This window comes from Patella vulgata, chromosome 9, assembly GCF_932274485.2.
Source record: "Patella vulgata chromosome 9, xgPatVulg1.2, whole genome shotgun sequence".
Classification (NCBI taxonomy): domain Eukaryota; kingdom Metazoa; phylum Mollusca; class Gastropoda; family Patellidae; genus Patella; species Patella vulgata.
Window position 1 is genome coordinate 24,856,762 of NC_065887.2, and position 19,404 is coordinate 24,876,165.

Consider the following 19,404-nt stretch of genomic DNA (forward strand, 5'->3'; position numbering starts at 1 on the left):
CAATCAAAGAAATATCTGAGATTGAAGTTATTGTTCCCGAAGAAACCAAAAGTAAAACTACTACAGATGATTTTGAGTTTGATGCGTCAGATCAAGAAATTCAACCTGAAATTGAAGAAGTTGATATTACTAAAACTGAATCATTCAAAGAGCAAATTACAATCGAAGCTCAGAAAGAGCCATCCATGAAAGAGGTTCAAATAGATGTATCATTCGAAGACATGCCATCAATAGAAGAAGTTGATGTTGGTGAAACTGAAACATTCAAGGAAAAAATAACCATTGAGCCAAAAGATGAATCCGAGATAGAAGAGGTTGAAATGTCAGCTCCAGAAATCATGACAGAAACTGTTGTTAGGGAGACAATTACTGTACACAAAGATGAAATAAATGGCCTTGAGGAAGTGGATGTTATTGAATCGGAAACATACATGGAAGAAATAACCATTGAACCAAAAGACTTAGAAATGTCGATTCTTTCTGAGGAAATTTTAGAAAATGCAACAGATCAAAAAGGAGTTGCAGAAATTTCAGCTCCAGCAACAATTACTGAAACTGTTTTTAGAGAGACAATTACAATACATAAATCTGAGGTTGGTGAAGTCATTGTTCATGAAAAAGCACCTGAAGAAGAAATCTCTGTTATTGTTCCTGAAGAAACTCCTGAAGAAGAAATCACTGAAGTGGTTGTTTCTGAAGAGGAAAAACCAGTCAAAGAAATCTCTGAGATTGAAGTTATTGTTCCTGAAGAAACACCGAAACAAGAGGTTTCTGAAGTTGAACTAACTGTTTCTGAAGATGACAAGCAAATTGAAGAAATCTCTGAAATTGTTGTTTCTGAAACAGAAAAAACAGTCAAAGAAATAACAGAGGTGGAGGTTATTGTTCCTACTGAAGAAAAATCAGAAGACATTTCTGAAATTGAATTAATTGTTTCTGAAGAGGACAAACCCGTTGAAGAAATCACTGAAGTGGTTGTTTCTGAAGAGGACAAACCAGTCAAAGAAATCTCTGAGATTGAAGTTATTGTTCCTGAAGAAACTCCTGAAGAAGAAATCACTGTTGTTTCGGAAGATGAAAAACCAGTCAAAGAAATATCTGAGGTTGAAGTCATTGTTCCTGGAGAAACTTCTGAAGAAGGAATCACTGTTGTTTCGGAAGATGAAAAACCAATCAAAGAAATATCTGAGATTGAAGTTATTGTTCCTGAAGAAACACCGAAACGAGAGGTTTCTGAAGTTGAACTAACTGTTTCTGAAGATGACAAGCAAATTGAAGAAATCTCTGAAGTTGTTGTTTCTGAAGCAGAAAAAACAGTCAAAGAAATAACAGAGGTGGAGGTTATTGTTCCTACTGAAGAAAAATCAGAAGAAATTTCTGAAATTGAATTAATTGTTTCTGAAGAGGACAAACCTGTTGAAGAAATCACTGAAGTGGTTGTTTCTGAAGAGGAAAAACCAGTCAAAGAAATCTCTGAGATTGAAGTTATTGTTCCCGAAGAAACTCCTGAAGAAGAAATCACTGAAGTGGTTGTTTCTGAAGAGGTAAAACCAGTCAAAGAAATCTCTGAGATTGAAGTTATTGTTCCTGAAGAAACACCGAAACGAGAGGTTTCTGAAGTTGAACTAACTGTTTCTGAAGATGACAAGCAAATTGAAGAAATCTCTGAAGTTGTTGTTTCTGAAGCAGAAAAACCAGTCAAAGAAAAAACAGAGGTGGAGGTTATTGTTCCTACTGAAGAAAAATCAGAAGAAATTTCTGAAATTGAATTAATTGTTTCTGAAGAGGACAAACTTGTTGAAGAAATCACTGAAGTGGTTATTTCTGAAGAGGAAAAACCAGTCAAAGAAATCTCTGAGATTGAAGTTATTGTTCCCGAAGAAACACCGAAACGAGAGATTTCTGAAGTTGAACTAACTGTTTCTGAAGATGACAAGCAAATTGAAGAAATCTCTGAAGTTGTTGTTTCTGAAGCAGAAAAACTAGTCAAAGAAATAACAGAGGTGGAGGTTATTGTTCCTACTGAAGAAAAATCAGAAGACATTTCTGAAATTGAATTAATTGTTTCTGAAGAGGACAAACCTGTTGAAGAAATCACTGAAGTGGTTGTTTCTGAAGAGGAAAAACCAGTCAAAGAAACAGCTGAGATTGAAGTTATTGTTCCCGAAGAAACTCCTGAAGAAGAAATCACTGAAGTGGTTGTTTCTGAAGAGGTAAAACCAGTCAAAGAAATCTCTGAGATTGAAGTTATTGTTCCTGAAGAAACACCGAAACGAGAGGTTTCTGAAGTTGAACTAACTGTTTCTGAAGATGACAAGCAAATTGAAGAAATCTCTGAAGTTGTTGTTTCTGAAGCAGAAAAACCAGTCAAAGAAATAACAGAGGTGGAGGTTATTGTTCCTACTGAAGAAAAATCAGAAGAAATTTCTGAAATTGAATTAATTGTTTCTGAAGAGGACAAACTTGTTGAAGAAATCACTAAAGTGGTTATTTCTGAAGAGGAAAAACCAGTCAAAGAAATCTCTGAGATTGAAGTTATTGTTCCCGAAGAAACACCGAAACGAGAGATTTCTGAAGTTGAACTAACTGTTTCTGAAGATGACAAGCAAATTGAAGAAATCTCTGAAATTGTTGTTTCTGAAACAGAAAAACTAGTCAAAGAAATAACAGAGGTGGAGGTTATTGTTCCTACTGAAGAAAAATCAGAAGACATTTCTGAAATTGAATTAATTGTTTCTGAAGAGGACAAACCTGTTGAAGAAATCACTGAAGTGGTTGATTCTGAAGAGGAAAAACCAGTCAAAGAAACAGCTGAGATTGAAGTTATTGTTCCTGAAGAAACTTCTGAAGAAGAAATCACTGAAGTGGTTGTTTCTGAAGAGGAAAAACCAGTCAAAGAAACAGCTGAGATTGAAGTTATTGTTCCTGAAGAAACTTCTGAAGAAGAAATCACTGTTGTTTCGGAAGATGAAAAACTAGTCAAAGAAATCTCTGAGGTTGAAGTTATTGTTCCTGAAGAAACACCGAAACGAGAGGTTTCTGAAGTTGAACTAACTGTTTCTGAAGATGACAAGCAAATTGAAGAAATCTCTGAAATTATTGTTTCTGAAACAGAAAAACCAGTCAAAGAAATAACAGAGGTGGAGGTTATTGTTCCTACTGAAGAAATCACTGAAGTGGTTGTTTCTGAAGAGGACAAACCAGTCAAAGAAATCTCTGAGATTGAAGTTATTGTTCCTGAAGAAACTCCTGAAGAAGAAATCACTGTTGTTTCGGAAGATGAAAAACCAGTCAAAGAAATATCTGAGGTTGAAGTCATTGTTCCTGGAGAAACTTCTGAAGAAGGAATCCCTGTTGTTTCAGAAGATGAAAAACCAATCAAAGAAATCTCTGAGATTGAAGTTATTGTTCCTGAAGAAACACCGAAACGAGAGGTTTCTGAAGTTGAACTAACTGTTTCTGAAGATGACAAGCAAATTGAAGAAATCTCTGAAGTTGTTGTTTCTGAAGCAGAAAAAACAGTCAAAGAAATAACAGAGGTGGAGGTTATTGTTCCTACTGAAGAAAAATCAGAAGACATTTCTGAAATTGAATTAATTGTTTCTGAAGTGGACAAACCTGTTGAAGAAATCACTGAAGTGGTTGTTTCTGAAGAGGAAAAACCAGTCAAAGAAATCTCTGAGATTGAAGTTATTGTTCCTGAAGAAACTCCTGAAGAAGAAATCACTGAAGTGGTTGTTTCTGAAGAGGTAAAACCAGTCAAAGAAATCTCTGAGATTGAAGTTAATGTTCCTGAAGAAACACCGAAACGAGAGGTTTCTGAAGTTGAACTAACTGTTTCTGAAGATGACAAGCAAATTGAAGAAATCTCTGAAGTTGTTGTTTCTGAAGCAGAAAAACCAGTCAAAGAAATAACAGAGGTGGAGGTTATTGTTCCTACTGAAGAAAAATCAGAAGAAATTTCTGAAATTGAATTAATTGTTTCTGAAGAGGACAAACTTGTTGAAGAAATCACTGAAGTGGTTATTTCTGAAGAGGAAAAACCAGTCAAAGAAATCTCTGAGATTGAAGTTATTGTTCCCGAAGAAACACCGAAACGAGAGATTTCTGAAGTTGAACTAACTGTTTCTGAAGATGACAAGCAAATTGAAGAAATCTCTGAAATTGTTGTTTCTGAAACAGAAAAACCAGTCAAAGAAATAACAGAGGTGGAGGTTATTGTTCCTACTGAAGAAAAATCAGAAGACGTTTCTGAAATTGAATTAATTGTTTCTGAAGAGGACAAACCTGTTGAAGAAATCACTGAAGTGGTTGATTCTGAAGAGGAAAAACCAGTCAAAGAAACAGCTGAGATTGAAGTTATTGTTCCTGAAGAAACTTCTGAAGAAGAAATCACTGAAGTGGTTGTTTCTGAAGAGGAAAAACCAGTCAAAGAAACAGCTGAGATTGAAGTTATTGTTCCTGAAGAAACTTCTGAAGAAAAAATCACTGTTGTTTCGGAAGATGAAAAACCAGTCAAAGAAATCTCTGAGGTTGAAGTTATTGTTCCTGAAGAAACACCGAAACGAGAGGTTTCTGAAGTTGAACTAACTGTTTCTGAAGATGACAGGCAAATTGAAGAAATCTCTGAAATTGTTGTTTCTGAAACAGAAAAACCAGTCAAAGAAATAACAGAGGTGGAGGTTATTGTTCCTACTGAAGAAATCACTGAAGTGGTTGTTTCTGAAGAGGACAAACCAGTCAAAGAAATCTCTGAGATTGAAGTTATTGTTCCTGAAGAAACTCCTGAAGAAGAAATCACTGTTGTTTCGGAAGATGAAAAACCAGCCAAAGAAATATCTGAGGTTGAAGTCATTGTTCCTGGAGAAACTTCTGAAGAAGGAATCACTGTTGTTTCGGAAGATGAAAAACCAATCAAAGAAATATCTGAGGTTGAAGTCATTGTTCCTGGAGAAACTTCTGAAGAAGGAATCACTGTTGTTTCGGAAGATGAAAAACCAATCAAAGAAATATCTGAGATTGAAGTTATTGTTCCCGAAGAAACACTGAAACGAGAGGTTTCTGAAGTTGAACTAACTGTTTCTGAAGATGACAAGCAAATTGAAGAAATCTCTGAAGTTGTTGTTTCTGAAGCAGAAAAACCAGTCAAAGAAATAACAGAGGTGGAGGTTATTGTTCCTACTGAAGAAAAATCAAAAGACATTTCTGAAATTGAATTAATTGTTTCTGAAGAGGACAAACCTGTTGAAGAATTCACTGAAGTGGTTGTTTCTGAAGAGGAAAAACCAGTCAAAGAAATCTCTGAGATTGAAGTTATTGTTCCTGAAGAAACTCCTGAAGAAGAAATCACTGAAGTGGTTGTTTCTGAAGAGGTAAAACCAGTCAAAGAAATCTCTGAGATTGAAGTTATTGTTCCTGAAGAAACACCGAAACGAGAGGTTTCTGAAGTTGAACTAACTGTTTCTGAAGATGACAAGCAAATTGAAGAAATCTCTGAAGTTGTTGTTTCTGAAGCAGAAAAACCAGTCAAAGAAATAACAGAGGTGGAGGTTATTGTTCCTACTGAAGAAAAATCAGAAGAAATTTCTGAAATTGAATTAATTGTTTCTGAAGAGGACAAACTTGTTGAAGAAATCACTGAAGTGGTTATTTCTGAAGAGGAAAAACCAGTCAAAGAAATCTCTGAGATTGAAGTTATTGTTCCTGAAGAAACACCGAAACGAGAGGTTTCTGAAGTTGAACTAACTGTTTCTGAAGATGACAAGCAAATTGAAGAAATCTCTGAAATTTTTGTTTGTGAAACAGAAAAACCAGTCAAAGAAATAACAGAGGTGGAGGTTATTGTTCCTACTGAAGAAAAATCAGAAGACGTTTCTGAAATTGAATTAATTGTTTCTGAAGAGGACAAACCTGTTGAAGAAATCACTGAAGTGGTTGATTCTGAAGAGGAAAAACCAGTCAAAGAAACAGCTGAGATTGAAGTTATTGTTCCTGAAGAAACTTCTGAAGAAGAAATCACTGAAGTGGTTGTTTCTGAAGAGGAAAAACCAGTCAAAGAAACAGCTGAGATTGAAGTTATTGTTCCTGAAGAAACTTCTGAAGAAGAAATCACTGTTGTTTCGGAAGATGAAAAACTAGTCAAAGAAATCTCTGAGGTTGAAGTTATTGTTCCTGAAGAAACACCGAAACGAGAGGTTTCTGAAGTTGAACTAACTGTTTCTGACGATGACAAGCAAATTGAAGAAATCTCTGAAATTGTTGTTTCTGAAACAGAAAAACCAGTCAAAGAAATAACAGAGGTGGAGGTTATTGTTCCTACTGAAGAAAAATCAGAAGACATTTCTGAAATTGAATTAATTGTTTCTGAAGAGGACAAACCTGTTGAAGAAATCACTGAAGTGGTTGATTCTGAAGAGGAAAAACCAGTCAAAGAAACAGCTGAGATTGAAGTTATTGTTCCTAAAGAAACTTCTGAAGAAGAAATCACTGAAGTGGTTGTTTCTGAAGAGGAAAAACCAGTCAAAGAAACAGCTGAGATTAAAGTTATTGTTCCTGAAGAAACTTCTGAAGAAGAAATCACTGTTGTTTCGGAAGATGAAAAACCAGTCAAAGAAATCTCTGAGGTTGAAGTTATTGTTCCTGAAGAAACACCGAAACGAGAGGTTTCTGAAGTTGAACTAACTGTTTCTGAAGATGACAAGCAAATTGAAGAAATCTCTGAAATTGTTGTTTCTGAAACAGAAAAACCAGTCAAAGAAATAACAGAGGTGGAGGTTATTGTTCCTACTGAAGAAATCACTGAAGTGGTTGTTTCTGAAGAGGACAAACCAGTCAAAGAAATCTCTGAGATTGAAGTTATTGTTCTTGAAGAAGAAATCACTGTTGTTTCGGAAGATGAAAAAACAGCCAAAGAAATATCTGAGGTTGAAGTCATTGTTCCTGGAGAAACTTCTGAAGAAGGAATCACTGTTGTTTCGGAAGATGAAAAACCAATCAACGAAATATCTGAGATTGAAGTTATTGTTCCCGAAGAAACACCGAAACGAGAGGTTTCTGAAGTTGAACTAACTGTTTCTGAAGATTACAAGCAAATTGAAGAAATCTCTGAAGTTGTTGTTTCTGAAGCAGAAAAACCAGTCAAAGAAATAACAGAGGTGGAGGTTATTGTTCCTACTGAAGAAAAATCAGAAGACATTTCTGAAATTGAATTAATTGTTTCTGAAGAGGACAAACCTGTTGAAGAAATCACTGAAGTGGTTATTTCTGAAGAGGAAAAACCAATTAAAGAAATCTCTGAGATTGAAGTCACTGTATCTGAAGAAAACCCCAAAGAAGAAATTTCTGAAGAAGAAATAACTGTTGTTTCTGAAGAGGACAAAGAAATTAAAGAAGAAAAAACAAATAAAGAGTTATCAGGGATTGAATTTGCCATATCCCAAGAAATATCTGATGAACAAGTCACTGAATTCTCTGAAAACATTATATCAGATAAGGTTGCTCAGTTGGATGATCAAAAATTATATAACCTTTCAACAAGTCAGGAACAAGATACAAGTGATGCTAGACATGACAAGTCAGCCATTAGAAAAGGTACCAGTGAAAACTTGTGCTACAGATGGCTGAAATCTCCAGTTGGGCTGTTCTTTTTTTTGCACTCTTTTTTTAACATATTTTTTTTTATTTTACTTTGAATCTGTCAACTTTTGTTTTAGCTTTATGATATATTTGCTAGCTTTTGACACGTTTACAATTACCGTTTTCTTTTTAAATTTTTATTTTTTATATCGAAAATTGAAATACTGCTATGTGTTGGATTGAGTACTGTTTCTGATTTTTTAAACGTTATTTTTTTTCTTACTTATTTATTTTTATTATTTTTTCATTGATTTATTCAATTTTTTGTGGGATTGTTTTGTTTTCTTTTAATTTTAAAATGAATAGATTATGTTTATATGCTTGTATATAATCATGCCTGTATAATAAAATGAAGAGCATGCTCTCTACAGTTTTACTACTTTGCTTGAAATAATGTCTTATGTTCAATATAAATGTTTTAGGTGACTGATAGATAAATTGTCTCAAAGTATATATGGTATTGTATAACTTAAATAATGTAGATTAATGTTTTTGAAAAATATATTGTTTATATGCTGTTAAATATGAATGTAAAAACTTAACTCAATGTCATCAATGTGTGTTAGAATACAAGAAAGTCTGGCTTAATACTATCTTGTTCTAGTTTAGATAATTAATAAAATAGAACTACCCATCAAAGTTCTGTAATTGTAGTATTTGTGTAGATAACAATTTGTGTATTTAGGATTATAGATATTATAGCTAAACCCTTTATTTCGCATTATTTTATAATTGTGTCCTTGATATAGAAATTTACTTGTTACCCAATTATCATTGTTTATTCTGTTTTATATAATTATTATAAACATAATACTTTTATTGCTTACCTTCATCAAAGTTTGGTGTTTTTCAGTTCCTGTAGAACAGGTTGATATAACTACTAATGAAACTATCACTCAAGAACAAAAAGAGAAGTTAGTGACTGGTATGTATTCTTATATACTTATATCAATGTTTATCTAGTATTCTTTCTCATATATTTAATTTAAAAAAATATTTCTTTTAATAAATCTGAATTATTATAATAGTAGTCTTGAGAAAAAAAATTTGCGTGTCATCTTTTAACATTTTGCATTCATATCATCTTTTTAGTTTAAGTATATATTGTAATAATCTTATATCGTCTCTTTCTATAGTTTTGTAAATCTTAAAAAAAATATATCATGTTGTTTTTCTATACTATATCGATTTTAATAGCTGTCTCTTTTAATATTCATATATTAAACTTCTTCTGCCTCCACACTACAATATGTACTACTAAAAAAACAAAGACACATCCAGAACTGCTTTGGTTGTTGTCACAAGAATTATTAAGTTACATCGACATTATAATTATAAGTGTGAAATATTGGTTACTTGTGCTTCTATGATATTCATACAAATTGGGCATACTATTTACCTAGATATTAAGAGGCAGCTATTTGAACAATGTAGCTTGTACTTGTATTATGTTTCCATACAGATGAATGCTTGACTTATTCATCAATTTATTTGATATAAACTTGATTTGTTTGGAAAGTTATTCCATAATTGTTCAACACATACTTCAGGTACAATTTGTTAGTATATCAGAATAATATTTCAGAGTGAATCGTTTGTACTGTGCTTGATTTTCAGGGTATTCAGAATATGTTAAATTCACAAGATATGACTATAATTTCTGTATATAGTTTAAGTTGACATTCCCCATATCATTATACATTTTACTATAACCACTGTATAGTTCTTCATATCCTTTTTGCGTCAAATATCAATGAATTCCAAAAGAAAAGTTACTGTTGTATAAAATTGTACCATAGATCTTAGTCGGCAACAATTAATATAAAACAAATATTTAACTATAGCAAATTTGAATAATATTTTGAAATCTAATGATAACTTCAGTACTATTAGGTTTTGATTTAATCTTAGTAAATGTTAAGAAAAGAAACTGATATCACTAAAAAGTTGTATATTAAACTGAAATTATTCTTCAAAATTAACAATCGTTACGAATAAGTATAGTGTAGGATTGACTTATAACATAATATTTTATTTCTTCTGGATCATGTATTATTTTCCATTTGGGGCATGGAAAACCTTTTATTTCATTTGATTTCATCTTGCTATATATTATTTGCAAAAAAACTTTCATTGCTTCACATTTTGATAAAGAAACAAGCCAAACAGAGAGCACAACAGTAGAGGTTCCTGGAGTCGAAATGCTTATTACTGAAGTTGTTGTTTCTGAAGTTGAAAAACCAATCAAAGAAATATCTGAGGTGGAAGCTGTTGTTTCAGAAGAAAAACCCAAAGAAGAGGTTTCTAAAGTTGAATTAGTTATTCATGAAGAAGAAAAGCAAACTGAAGAAATTGCTGAAGTTGTTACTTTTGAAGAGGAAAAACCAATTAAAGAAATATCAGAGGTGGAAGTTGTTGTTTCCGAAGAAAAGCCTGAAGAACAAATCTCTGAAGTTGAACTGTTTGTTACAGAAGAAGAAAAACAAACTGAAGAAATTTCAGAAGTTGTTGTTTCTGAAGAGGAAAAACCAATTAAAGAAATATCAGAGGTTGAAGTTGTTGTTTCTGAAGAAAAGCCTGAAGAACAAATCTCTGAAGTTCAACTGGTTGTTACTGAAGAGGAAAAACAAACTGAAGAAATCTCAGAAGTTGTTGTTTCTGAAGAGGAAAAACCAATCACAGAAATATCAGAAGTTGAAGTTGTTGTTTCCAAAGAAAAGCCTGAAGAACAAATCTCTGAAGTTGAATTGGTTGTTACAGAAGAAGAAAAACAAACTGAAGAAATTTCAGAGGTTGTTGTTTCTGAAGAAGAAAAACCAATTAAAGAAATATCAGAGGTTGAAGTTGTTGTTTCCGAAGAAAAGCCTGAAGAAGAAATCTCTGAAGTTGAACTGGTTGTTACAAAGGAGGAAAAACAAACTGAAGAAATTTCAGAAGTTGTTGTTTCTGATGAGGAAAAACCAATTAAAGAAATATCAGAGGTTGAAGTTGTTGTTTCTGAAGAAAAGCCTGAAGAACAAATCTCTGAAGTTGAACTGGTTATTACAGAAGAGGAAAAACAAACTGAAGAAATCACAGAAGTTATTGTTTCTGAAGAGGAAAAACCAATCACAGAAATATCAGAGGTTGAAGTTGTTGTTTCCGAAGAAAAGCCTGAAGAACAAATCTCTGAAGTTGAACTGGTTGTTACTGAAGAGGAAAAACAAACTGAAGAAATCTCAGAAGTTGTTGTTTCTGAAGAAGAAAAACCAATCACTGAAATATCAGAGGTTGAAGTTGTTGTTTCCGAAGAAAAGCCTGAAGAACAAATCTCTGAAGTTCAACTGGTTGTTACTGAAGAGGAAAAACAAACTGAAGAAATCTCAGAAGTTGTTGTTTCTGAAGAAGAAAAACCAATCACAGAAATATCAGAAGTTGAAGTTGTTATTTCCAAAGAAAAGCCTGAAGAACAAATCTCTGAAGTTGAATTGGTTGTTACAGAAGAAGAAAAACAAACTGAAGAAATTTCAGAAGTTGTTCTTTCTGAAGTGGAAAAACCAATCACTGAAATATCAGAGGTTGAAGTTGTTGTTTCCGAAGAAAAGCCTGAAGAACAAATCTCTGAAGTTGAACTGGTTGTTACTGAAGAGGAAAAACAAACTGAAGAACCTGCTGAATTTGTTGTTTCTGAAGAGGAAAAACCAATCACTGAAATATCAGAGGTTGAAGTTGTTGTTTCCGAAGAAAAGCCAGAAGAACAAATCTCTGAAGTTCAACTGGTTGTTACTGAAGAGGAAAAACAAACTGAAGAAATCTCAGAAGTTGTTGTTTCTGAAGAAGAAAAACCAATCACAGAAATATCAGAAGTTGAAGTTGTTATTTCCAAAGAAAAGCCTGAAGAACAAATCTCTGAAGTTGAATTGGTTGTTACAGAAGAAGAAAAACAAACTGAAGAAATTTCAGAAGTTGTTCTTTCTGAAGTGGAAAAACCAATCACTGAAATATCAGAGGTTGAAGTTGTTGTTTCTGAAGAAAAGCCTGAAGAACAAATCTCTGAAGTTGAACTGTTTGTTACAGAAGAGGAAAAACAAACTGAAGAAATTGCGGAATTTGTTGTTTCTGAAGAGGAAAAACCAATTAAAGAAATATCAGAGGTTGAAGTTGTTGTTTCCGATGAAAAGCCTGAAGAACAAATCTCTGAAGTTGAACTGGTTGTTACAGAAGAGGAAAAACAGACTGAAGAAATTGCTGAAGTTGTTGTTTCTGAAGAGGAAAAACCAATCACAGAAATATCAGAAGTTGAAGTTGTTGTTTCCGAAGAAAAGCCTGAAGAACAAATCTCTGAGGTTGAACTGATTGTTACAGAAGAGGAAAAACAAACTGAAGAAATTTCAGAAGTTGTTGTTTCTGAAGAAGAAAAACCAATCACAGAAATATCAGAAGTTGAAGTTGTTGTTTCCGAAGAAAAGCCTGAAGAACAAATCTCTGAAGTTGAACTGTTTGTTACAGAAGAGGAAAAACAGACTGAAGAAATTGCTGAAGTTGTTGTTTCTGAAGAGGAAAAACCAATCACAGAAATATCAGAAGTTGAAGTTGTTGTTTCCGAAGAAAAGCCTGAAGAACAAATCTCTGAGGTTGAATTGATTGTTACAGAAGAGGAAAAACAAACTGAAGAAATTGCTGAAGTTGTTGTTTCTGAAGAAGAAAAACCAATTAAAGAAATATCAGAGGTTGAAGTTGTTGTTTCTGAAGAAAAGCCTGAAGAACAAATCTCTGAAGTTGAACTGGTTATTACAGAAGAGGAAAAACAAACTGAAGAAATCTCAGAAGTTATTGTTTCTGAAGAGGAAAAACCAATCACAGAAATATCAGAAGTTGAAGTTGTTGTTTCCGAAGAAAAGCCTGAAGAACAAATCTCTGAAGTTGAACTGTTTGTTACAGAAGAAGAAAAACAAACTGAAGAAATTTCAGAAGTTGTTGTTTCTGAAGAGGAAAAACCAATTAAAGAAATATCAGAGGTTGAAGTTGTTGTTTCCGAAGAAAAGCCTGAAGAACAAATCTCTGAGGTTGAACTGATTGTTACAGAAGAAGAAAAACAAACTGAAGAAATCTCAGAAGTTGTTGTTTCTGAAGAGGAAAAACCAATTAAAGAAATATCAGAGGTTGAAGTTGTTGTTTCCGAAGAAAAGCCTGAAGAACAAATCTCTGAAGTTGAACTGTTTGTTACAGAAGAAGAAAAACAAACTGAAGAAATTTCAGAAGTTGTTGTTTCTGAAGAGGAAAAACCAATTAAAGAAATATCAGAGGTTGAAGTTGTTGTTTCCGAAGAAAAGCCTGAAGAACAAATCTCTGAGGTTGAACTGATTGTTACAGAAGAGGAAAAACAAACTGAAGAAATTTCAGAAGTTGTTGTTTCTGAAGAGGAAAAACCAATTAAAGAAATATCAGAAGTTGAAGTTGTTGTTTCCGAAGAAAAGCCTGACGAACAGATCTCTGAAGTTGAACTGGTTGTTACAGAAGAGGAAAAACAGACTGAAGAAATTGCTGAAGTTGTTGTTTCTGAAGATGAAAAACCAATTAAAGAAATATCAGAGGTTGAAATTGATGTTTCCGAAGAAAAGCCTGAAGAACAAATCTCTGAAGTGGAACTGGTTGTTACAGAAGAGGAAAAACAGACTGAAGAAATTGCTGAAGTTGTTGTTTCTGAAGAAGAAAAACCAATTAAAGAAATATCAGAGGTTGAAGTTGTTGTTTCCGAAGAAAAGCCTGAAGAACAAATCTCTGAAGTTGAACTGGTTATTACAGAAGAGGAAAAACAAACTGAAGAAATCTCAGAAGTTGTTGTTTCTGAAGAAGAAAAACCAATCACAGAAATATCAGAAGTTGAAGTTGTTGTTTCCAAAGAAAAGCCCGAAGAACAAATCTCTGAAGTTGAAGTGGTTGTTACAGAAGAGGAAAAACAGACTGAAGAAATTTCAGAAGTTGTTGTTTCTGAAGAAGAAAAACCAATTAAAGAAATATCAGAGCTTGAAGTTGTTGTTTCCGAAGAAAAGCCTGAAGAACAAATCTCTGAAGTTGAACTGGTTGTTACAGAAGAGGAAAAACAGACTGAAAAAATTGCTGAAGTTGTTGTTTCTGAAGATGAAAAACCAATTAAAGAAATATCAGAGGTTGAAATTGATGTTTCCGAAGAAAAGCCTGAAGAACAAATCTCTAAAGTTGAACTGGTTGTTACAGAAGAGGAAAAACAAACTGAAGAAATTTCAGAAGTTGTTGTTTCTGAAGAGGAAAAACCAATTAAAGAAATATCAGAGGTTGAAGTTGTTGTTTCCGATGAAAAGCCTGACGAACAAATCTCTGAAGTTGAACTGGTTGTTACAGAAGAGGAAAAACAAACTGAAGAAATTTCAGAAGTTGTTGTTTCTGAAGAGGAAAAACCAATTAAAGAAATATCAGAGGTTGAAGTTGTTGTTTCCGAAGAAAAGCCTGACGAACAGATCTCTGAAGTTGAACTGGTTGTTACAGAAGAAGAAAAACAAACTGAAGAAATTTCAGAAGTTGTTCTTTCTGAAGTGGAAAAACCAATCACTGAAATATCAGAGGTTGAAGTTGTTGTTTCCGAAGAAAAGCATGAAGAACAAATCTCTGAAGTTGAACTGTTTGTTACAGAAGAGGAAAAACAGACTGAAGAAATTGCTGAAGTTGTTGTTTCTGAAGAGGAAAAACCAATTAAAGTTAAAGAAATATCAGAGGTTGAAGTTGTTGTTTCCGAAGAAAAGCCTGAAGAACAAATCTCTGAGGTTGAACTGATTGTTACAGAAGAGGAAAAACAAACTGAAGAAATCTCAGAAGTTATTGTTTCTGAAGAGGAAAAACCAATCACAGAAATATCAGAAGTTGAAGTTGTTGTTTCTGAAGAAAAGCCTGAAGAACAAATCTCTGAAGTTGAACTGTTTGTTACAGAAGAAGAAAAACAAACTGAAGAAATTTCAGAAGTTGTTGTTTCTGAAGAGGAAAAACCAATTAAAGAAATATCAGAGGTTGAAGTTGTTGTTTCCGAAGAAAAGCATGAAGAACAAATCTCTGAGGTTGAACTGATTGTTACAGAAGAGGAAAAACAAACTGAAGAAATTGCTGAAGTTGTTGTTTCTGAAGAGGAAAAACCAATTAAAGAAATATCAGAGGTTGAAATTGATGTTTCCGAAGAAAAGCCTGAAGAACAAATCTCTGAAGTGGAACTGATTGTTACAGAAGAGGAAAAACAGACTGAAGAAATTGCTGAAGTTGTTGTTTCTGAAGAAGAAAAACCAATTAAAGAAATATCAGAGGTTGAAGTTGTTGTTTCCGAAGAAAAGCCTGAAGAACAAATCTCTGAAGTTGAACTGGTTGTAACTGAAGAAGAGAAACCGAAATATGAAACTACTGAAGTGGACGTGATTGTCACTGAAGAAGAGAAACCAGGATATGAAACTACTGAAGTGGAAGTGGTTGTCACTGAAGAAGAGAAACCAAAATATGATACTACTGATGAAACCTCTGAAGTTGAATTGGTTGTTACTGATGAAGAAAAACCAAAGGATGAAACCTCTGAAGTTTCATTGGCTTTTACTGAAGAAGAACTTCCAAAAGAAGAAATATCTGAAGTTAAATTGGTTGTTACTGAAGAACAGAAAACAAAAGACAAAACTTTAGATGTGGAATTAGTTATCACTGAAGAAGAAAAACCAAAAGATGAAACTTCTGAAGTGGAATTGGTTATCACTGAAGAAGAAGAACAAAAATATGAAACCAATGAAGTGGAATTGGTTATCACTGAAGATGAGAAGCCAAAAGATGAAACTGCTGAAGTGGAATTTGTTATCACTGAAGAAAAGAAACCAAAAGATGAAACTGCTGAAGTGGAATTGGTTATCACTGAAGACAAAAAGACAAAATATGAAACCAGTGAAGTGGAATTGTTTATAACTGAAGATGATAAACCAAAATATGAAACCAGTGAAGTGGAATTGGTTATAACTGAAGATGAGAAACGAAAGGAAAAATCTTCTGAAGTGGAATTGGTTATCACTGAAGACGTGAAATCAAAGGATGAATCTGCTGATGTTGAATTAGTTGTCACTAAAGAAGAAACCCTAAAAGAAGAAATCTCTGAAGTTTCATTGGTTGTATCTGAAGAAGAACCATCATTAGGTGAAACTGCTGATGTTTCATTAGCTCTTACTGAAGAAGACAAAAGTGTAGATCAAATATATACTGAATCTGCCATTGAACAAAAAGGTACCCAGAAATGGTTGTGCCACAGAGAACTGCAAACAACGAATTTGGCTGCTATCTTAATGCTCTTTCATAACTTATCTCTATTGATCTTTTATTTTGAGGCTGCAATCTTTTGTTTTAGCTTGGTTATTAATACTATTTGCTTGAATTTCTTACTCACATTTCTTTTCTTTTTTCTGTTCACAGAATTTTGACAACTGATTTTATTTCTTTTATATATTGAACATGTATGCTATTAATCAAACACACTGGACACATGTCCATCGATATGTTATTTTATTTTTGTATTCATTTTTATTTTGTTAATCACTTCAGTTTGCTATAATATGAAAGTTATTTTCTTTTGTTCATTTTATTTCTTTGGTTAGAAGATTGTTTTAGATATGCTATGTACTGTATTATTGAAATGCCTGAATTAGGATTGAAAGTTTTATTGGTATTGACGTATCGATAAGACATTTAAACTCACATTAATAACTTAGATTAATGATTTCATTGTAGCATGATAGTAAAATTGATGACCTATGTTCTATGACTTATACTAAGCATGTTTTCTTATTTGTGTGCTTTGGAAGAATGTGTAGGTGCCAGATTAGAGAAAACTGATTTAGAATTTTTTTTAAAAGATTGAGTCATGACTTGGTTAAGAATTTACTCACTCTTTAAAATAAATAGTGTTTAATATTTATGCTTTTAAATGAATATTGGACATATTAATCTGTTGTAATATTTGGCCAATGAAACATTTGAATAAATTCTCAATCAAGTTGTAGAATGTTTGTATGTAAGTGGTTCCAATATAAGTTAATCATAAATTCCATATATCTGATCTCCAAATAGTTCTGGTTTTTTTAGCTTTAAGAACCTTTTTAGAAATATATATACCAATAGTCTCAATATAGATAAATTTTATACCGATAGCCATTTTATTTACCTTATAGCATTGGCTTCAGACATTTAGGATCCTGATAATAAAATAGGTTTCCAGTAGTATATTCTCCTTATTATAAATATAGATTATCCTTTATTTAGTATATTGGACTTTTCAAGTGCTATAAAAGTTTTGTGAACTATAACATTCTTGGGTGAAATTTTCAGTTGAAGAAACTGTGGTTCAAGAGATTTCAGTGTCTGAAGAAATACTCTCTGAAAAAGAAAAACTGGTTACAGCAGGTAAGAACTTTTAATATTCATGCATAGTTGTCTAAATTATAGAATATAAAATAATGCCTTCTACTATATATTGTATGGTTTTCACATTTTAGTACTAAAGAAAGTACCCACTAGAGATAATTTTTCTTCATTACAAATTATTTGATTTTGTAGAAGAAGAAAAAGAAGATGTTTCTGATGAAGAAGTCGTTGCTCAAATTGAATCTCCTGTTAAAGGTAACAAAAAATGCTTGAAAATGAACACATATACACCTGACAACAGTTTACTAGCATATTTGCATGAAAAAAATAAAACAAGAGCATTTTGGTCAGGGGCCATAGTAGCTAAGTGGGTAAGTAGCTGGCTCGCTAGCCTGGTGGTTGGGTGTTTGATCCATGCATTGGCCGAGAAAGTTCATCCAGATTTTCTGGCGTGGTTGCCCCTTATCAGTGATGCAGGATGGAGGTCCTGACAAGGTCAGCTGTCTAGTCGTTTGGATGGGACAAAAAAAAGTTAGGGCTGTGTACACATTGGCATGCACGTATAAGATCCCTTGACAGTTGGAATTTGATATAAGAGTTGGTTATAGTGCCGCTGTCTGGGCAAAATTTCCCTCATAGCACACTGTATGGCGTATGCTCGTCTTCATTAGCCCAGTCGTAGCTGAACAGTAGGACGTTAAACCCCATTTCATTTCATTTCTCATTTTGGTGAGTTCTCATGAGAGCAAGCATTCCTGTAAATGTGCCTTTTATCAAAATAAATTTCAGTGTCAGAATATTTAAAAATGACACGTTTACAATTAACATTTTAGATGAAGCTGTGGAACAGACTGTGCCAGAAGTTATTAAGCATCTTGCTACAATTCAAACCAAAGATGGTGGACAAGCCCGTTTCGAATGTGTGATTGCTGGTAGTCCTAAACCTGATATTGAATGGTATAAGGACAGTGAACTACTTCTTCCATCAGAAGAGTTCCTCATTCAGTATGATGAAAATAATCTTTGTTCTCTGTTTATAAATGATGTTTTACCAGAAGATGCTGGAAAGTACACAGTTGTTGCCAAAAATTTAATGGGAGAGGTTTCAACTACTGCTGAACTTTTCGTTGAAGGTACTTACAGACGTACATTATATACCTTTCATAAAAAGTTTAAAGGCCACTTCACTTGTCTTCAGTATTAATAACTATATTGTAATTTATGCTTAGTTCATGATGTATTTATTATACACCCACATTCTCAAGCTAAAGTTATCATCTGATTGACTTATACACAGTCTTGAAGTTCATAAACAATTTCCAGTAATTACTGTAAGAGTTGTATACCTTGTTATATTTTCCGTTTATATGAATTTATTGCAGCTGCAGCAGACTATGTTAGTGATGAAGCTAGAGAAGTTGTAGAAGGAATTGCACCTTCATTCACAGAAAAACCAAAATTCCAGAAAGTGGATGAAGGACAAGATGTTTCGTTTGAATGTCAGGTTGTTGCTAATCCTCAACCTGAGGTGAGATCAACTTAAATTTCAACTATTTTGGGTTGTTTTGTAGTGTATGGGGGATATTATCATACATTGCATTACAGACATCACCATAGAAACAAATTATTACCAAATGATTGCAATATAGAAAATCTGCTGTCAAAGCTAAATCCTCCATTGCCCCATCCAAACACAGAGATGTAACAATGATAAATTGTTTAAGTGGCATTTAGTAACTGAATAAGAATAACACATGACACAATTATATGGAATGCAAGTCTGTTTAGAAGGTTATTTCAGGCGACCTCTCGACATGGGTTCTCTCGACTTTATCAAGCAAAGAATGAACTTCTTAAGTAACTTGAATTCCATATAATTGTGTCATTTGTTATTCAAAAGATGCAAAATGATAGTGTTGATAAGGTACTATTCCATTCCTCTCTTAATTCTGGATTCAGTTTTGTTTTATTGGAAATACAAAATACACTGAAAATTCTTAGTCATTAAGTTCTCAAAATATTAATTTGTAGATTCATTGGAGCAAGGATGGTGAAGAACTTCCAAACGATGACCGATTTATAGTTAGTGTTGACCAAGATATTGAAAATTACCACGTTTCTCTTGATATTACTGACACTACAACAGAAGATGCAGGAACTTACACCATCACTGCTACCAATCCTCAAGGTCACGAGAGTGTTTCCGCCTCTCTAATTGTAAATAGTAAGTTTAAAATTTTAGGTTTTTTTTTTCCTGAATTTAAATAAATTTATAGAATTCTAGTTTATGATGATAATCATATGAAAATCTAAGAAACTGACAAAATCTAGGTTTTTAGCATATAGTAATAGTAGTATATAAGTTTGAAGCCAGGGTTT

General features: G+C 33.1%; 1 protein-coding gene across 1 annotated transcript in view; it reads left to right on the forward strand.

The window, feature by feature from the left end:
- Positions 1 to 19,404, forward strand: part of LOC126831518 (titin) — a 354,899-nt gene that overhangs the window by 153,637 nt on the left and 181,858 nt on the right. Inside the window, exons 111-117 of the mRNA XM_056103456.1 lie at positions 8,489 to 8,560; positions 9,790 to 15,891; positions 16,990 to 17,064; positions 17,218 to 17,280; positions 17,859 to 18,158; positions 18,408 to 18,553; positions 19,057 to 19,249. Coding sequence (XP_055959431.1) covers positions 8,489 to 8,560; positions 9,790 to 15,891; positions 16,990 to 17,064; positions 17,218 to 17,280; positions 17,859 to 18,158; positions 18,408 to 18,553; positions 19,057 to 19,249 — 6,951 coding nt within the window. The remainder of the gene's footprint in view (positions 1 to 8,488; positions 8,561 to 9,789; positions 15,892 to 16,989; positions 17,065 to 17,217; positions 17,281 to 17,858; positions 18,159 to 18,407; positions 18,554 to 19,056; positions 19,250 to 19,404) is intronic.